This window comes from Oratosquilla oratoria, chromosome 3 (genome assembly GCF_046742065.1).
Source record: "Oratosquilla oratoria isolate Oo_2021 chromosome 3, ASM4674206v1, whole genome shotgun sequence".
NCBI lineage: Eukaryota > Metazoa > Arthropoda > Malacostraca > Stomatopoda > Squillidae > Oratosquilla > Oratosquilla oratoria.
Genome location: NC_134779.1, coordinates 6,115,530 through 6,120,062, shown reverse-complemented (window position 1 = coordinate 6,120,062; position 4,533 = coordinate 6,115,530). Strand labels below are relative to the sequence as shown.

At 40.3% G+C, this 4,533-nt stretch overlaps 1 protein-coding gene across 1 annotated transcript; it reads left to right on the top strand.

The window, feature by feature from the left end:
* Positions 1–1,751: 1,751 nt before the first annotated feature.
* LOC143041479 (histone-lysine N-methyltransferase SETMAR-like) lies at positions 1,752–2,780 on the top strand. The gene has a single exon (XM_076213395.1). It carries the CDS (start codon positions 1,752–1,754, stop codon positions 2,778–2,780), a length of 1,029 nt encoding a protein of 342 aa, XP_076069510.1.
* Positions 2,781–4,533: the final 1,753 nt, after the last annotated feature.

The window sequence follows — 4,533 nt, the reverse complement described above, 5'->3', positions numbered from 1 at the left end:
CTCAATTACACTCAAAGAATGCCACCAAGAACACTCAATTTAGGTCCTAGGTTAGTTCTGTAGTGAGGTCATGATTTCTTTGTCCAACGATCCTTAACTTTATATTTAAAAACCTCCCCAAACCAATTGAGTTTTCTCCTCTTCCACCCTTTCTCCAATCAGATACGCAGTTAAAAGTTTGCATGCAATATTGTTTACTCAAGCAATCTTGAAATCACTGCAGACTGACATAGGTTACACCATCAAAAGCAAAACCTATATACAGCAATGAAATCGGGTCCCCAAACAGTTGTTTATAAGCATAACACCGAGAGCAAAGCTATACAATTCCTCGCCTTCTCGCTTTCGAACTGTTGTTTATCAAAAAACCGGTCCAATAAAATGAAACTCACTATCTACCCCTTTTTTTACATCACTTATCTACTTATATCTACGAACCTCTTATACATACATACGTACATAAGTGCATACATACATAAATGTATGCATACATAAAGTCATACTTTTATAAATGTAGACATAGATACATGCATACATAAGTGCATTCATATATGAAGGCAGTGAGGGAGGAAGGTGGATAAAGGAGGGTCATTAGCATTAGTGAGATGAAGACGCTGAACAAGGTGACTTTCACTCCCTTAGTCCTGCTGAGGTCATCACTAGTAGTCACCCTCAAAGAGGACAAGATATTTTGTGCGGAAGTGATGATCACGAATTTCATCACAAAAAATAAAATCACCCGGACGTGTTCATTCTTTTCACTTCAAAGTTTATTATGAACATCTTTCTCCTTCCAATTCCTTATTCTAATTTCCCTGAGTTTCCACGTGCTCACTTCCTCTCGCTTCCCTTAGCTCCTACAATCTCCCTTCCCTCGGATCTTTCACTCCCACTCCACTCCCCCATCTCTCTTCCCCTAACTCTCTTCCTCTCTTTCTTTCCTCAGCTACTTTACTTCCTCTCAATTCCAATTCTCTCCCTCTCTTACTTTAGCCCTACGTCTCTCACTCACTCCTTACCTCCCTTCTCTTTCATTGTCATCATTATTTCATCCCTTTCTTTTGCATTACCCTAAACATATTTGACTTATCATATTTTCTTTTGGGGGGAAGGGGTAATACAAAAAAAATCATTCAGGTAAGGGTAATTTCTTGGCTAAGGTGGACTAATTGAGTAATTTTCTTCAATAAACTACTTTGACTGATTCCATTTTTTTTCAGCAAAGTGCAAGAGTTCTCTTAAAGCTGAGGAAAGACTACTTATCTCTAATATTTCCATTAACGTGTCTCTGCTAACCATTTATATATTTTTGTCATACATAGAACGACAACAGGCAATTTTATTGAGCTTATAGGATTTTCTAGGTCTACAGTTTTAGTCTTAAGGCTAAGTTGTATTTCTAGGAGAACACATGAAATCGATGACATAGTGTGCAATGAATAATGAATCCTACATAATTCTAATCACGGATATGAGAGAACAAATGTAGATTCCAAGTCACAAAGTGTTATAGGAATATGAAAACCTCTGCTGTACACCATATATGGATAAGGAGACTAGTCAAAATATAAGGTAATCATAAAAGTTCTGTCGGTTGTTTGATTAGCCATTGAATGAAGTTAAAATATATACACAATGCGTGTAGCAATTGTTTTTAAATTCAAACAGCCGAAAGTAGGAACATCAGACGTTATGAAAACACGGGCACCGTGGCCACCCGTTAGTTATACACCAGATAGTAGCAGAGAAGGATGGAAGTGTCTACAGATCTCATTCGGGGTTGTTTGCTTTACGACTTCAAAGTGGGCTTATCAGTAGCTGCATCAAGTCGCCACATATGTCAAGCGTTTGGGGATAGTGCTCTGAATGAACGTACTGCAAGGCGTTGTTTTAAAAAATTCAAGTCGGGAGATTTGTCCCTCCGTGATGAGCCTCGCAGTGGACGACCACAGGTCTTGAATGACGGAGTCCTGAAGGCGGCCATTGAAGAAGACAGTAGTCTAACGTGTGGTGAACTTGCAAGACAGTTCAACGTTTCCGATGAAACAGTTAGACTTCACCTGCACCGCCTAGGTAAGACGTTCAAACTGAGCAAGTGGGTTCCGCACACGCTGTTGGAGGTCCACAAGAGACAACGAGTGGCAGCCTGCATATCGCTGCTTTCTCGCCACCGTACCGCATCCTTATTCAATCGAGTGCTTACCAGTGATGAAAAGTGGGTTCTGTACGAAACTCCCAAGCGTTCCAGACATTGGTTGTCACCTCAGGATGCTGTCCCTCACACCGCAAGACCGCCTATGCACCCACGCAAGATTATGCTTTGTGTCTGGTGGACAGGTCGTCAAGTGGTTCATTATGAGCTGCTACCAACGGGCCAAACGGTCACTGGAGACCTATACTCGCAGCAATTGAAACGTGTGCAACAGGCATTGAGCCAGAAGGAGCCAGCACTGGTGAATCGCAAAGGTGTGCTTTTCCTCCATGACAACGCCAGGCCGCATGTCGCGCGAGTGGTCAGGGATACCATACAGCAACTTGGGTGGGAGACTTTGTGCCATCCACCTTATTCACCTGACCTTGCGCCATCCGATTATCACCTCTTCCACTCCCTGGATAACCATCTTCGTGGAAAATCCTTTACCAATGAAGCAGACTTGCGCCAAGCCCTCACGGACTTCTTTGCGTCCAAAACCCCCGAGTTTTACTGCAAAAGGATTGAACAGCTGGAGACACGTTGGCAGAAGGTGCTGGATGCCGATGGCGACTACTTCGAAGACTAAATATAAGTTACACATACTGTAAAGCTGGTTTTTTTTCCTATAAAAACAGATAGAACTTTTTTGGTTACCTTGTATGTTGACAAGAATTATGTATTTTTTATAATATTCTATCTCCACCTAACACGGATAGCTTTAAAGAAGTTAGTCAAATATGTTTGATAAAGTTAATTGGTGTACATACGCTCCTGAAAGGTTTAAAGAACCCAACTTCTACTGTCTTCCTCCTGCATGCATTTGGTTGTCTTTATACCCGATCCACGGTCTCCTGTCTTCCAAGTTTTGTCTTCATAGCTAGGTTAACTCTACTTCTTTTCCAATTTCCCCCTCCGTGGTTTCCTACGCTTTCTCCACATTGTTACCCCAGAGGTAGGTCAATGAACCCATGCAATTTTTTCCCACTTCAGTTTCTGAAACTATTTTCATTGTTTACCTACGTGGGGTTAATTGTTTCTTTTTTAACTTCAATCAATACACTGGTAAACACAAATTTTCTGGCATGGGTTTTTCGACCGAATTCTAGTTAATGTTGGTGAGCTGAATCCAAATATGCAATTAGTTTTTGTCCATCACATCAGGTTTTCAAGATATAAGATATAATTTACGTGAATTGACAATTTGGCAATTTTGTGCTTATTGTGAAAGAATTAGATGCAAAGGTGTACAAAATATTTATTGTTTATGAAAGTTACATCTACATGAACTTCCTTTTTTTTAACATTCTGTCATGCATAACATCTGGAACATCCCTCTTCAAGCTCCAACAGTAGTCGGCCATCATATTGCAATCCTATATGCCTTGGTAGCGTTCTTCCATAATTTTTATGTCTTAATGAAAGCGTTCACCTTGTTCTTCACTGACATCATCCAGGTTCTCGGGAAAATTACTCAAATGACTGTGTAAATAGTGCAACTTGATGCTCATTTTACATCCAAGTGATTGAAAAGTCAGAAGCAGTTCCTCCGCAATCTCTTTATAGTTGTCAGCTTTCCTGTTTCCAAGGAAATTCTTTATTACACCAAAGAAAGCATCCCAAGCTCTAGCCTCGACTTCATTTATTGGTGTGACAAAGGTGGCATCTCTGAGTACTGTTCTTATCTGAGGTCCATCAAATACTCCTACCTTTTTCTTTTCTTCATTCAGACTTGGAAAGGTTGAACATATGTGGTCGAAGCATTCTCCCTTGTGATCAAGGGCTTTCACAAATTATTTCATCAAACCAAGTTTTATGTGTAGTGAAGGAAAGACTATTTTGTCTCTCTGAACAAGAGGATTATTGATGATGCTCTTCTCACCAGGTGTCAAACTCCTTCTTGGGGGCCATTCCTTTTTCGCCCAGCAGTCTGCTTTAGCCCTACTGTCCCATTAACACAAAAAATGGGTACATTTTGTGTAACCTCCTTGCTGACCCAGCAAAAAGTTCACAGTTTTCAAATCTACACAGATTAACTATTCATATACATGATATTGCAACTTCTCCAGAACAATCTTGATGCTGACATATTCTTCTTTCATGATTACCGAGTGTCCTGCTGGAATATAACCAAACTTGTTTCCGATGTGAAGCAAAACACATTTCAAGCTGTTTTTAGAAATGTCCACTCACTTGGATCATGTGCAGGTAGCCCCATAGCAAGCAGAAAGCCTTCAACATCACTACAATGCACAAATTAAGCATCAAACTTAAAATACTTCCGCAATTCTGCTTCTCTGTTACGATAAAAAGAAACACTAGTGCCAGGTTCTAGCATTCTT

Coding starts and splice junctions, on each gene's coding strand:
- LOC143041479 (XM_076213395.1), top strand. CDS start 1,752: ATGGAAGTGTCTACAGATCTCATTCGGGGTTGTTTGCTTTACGACTTC.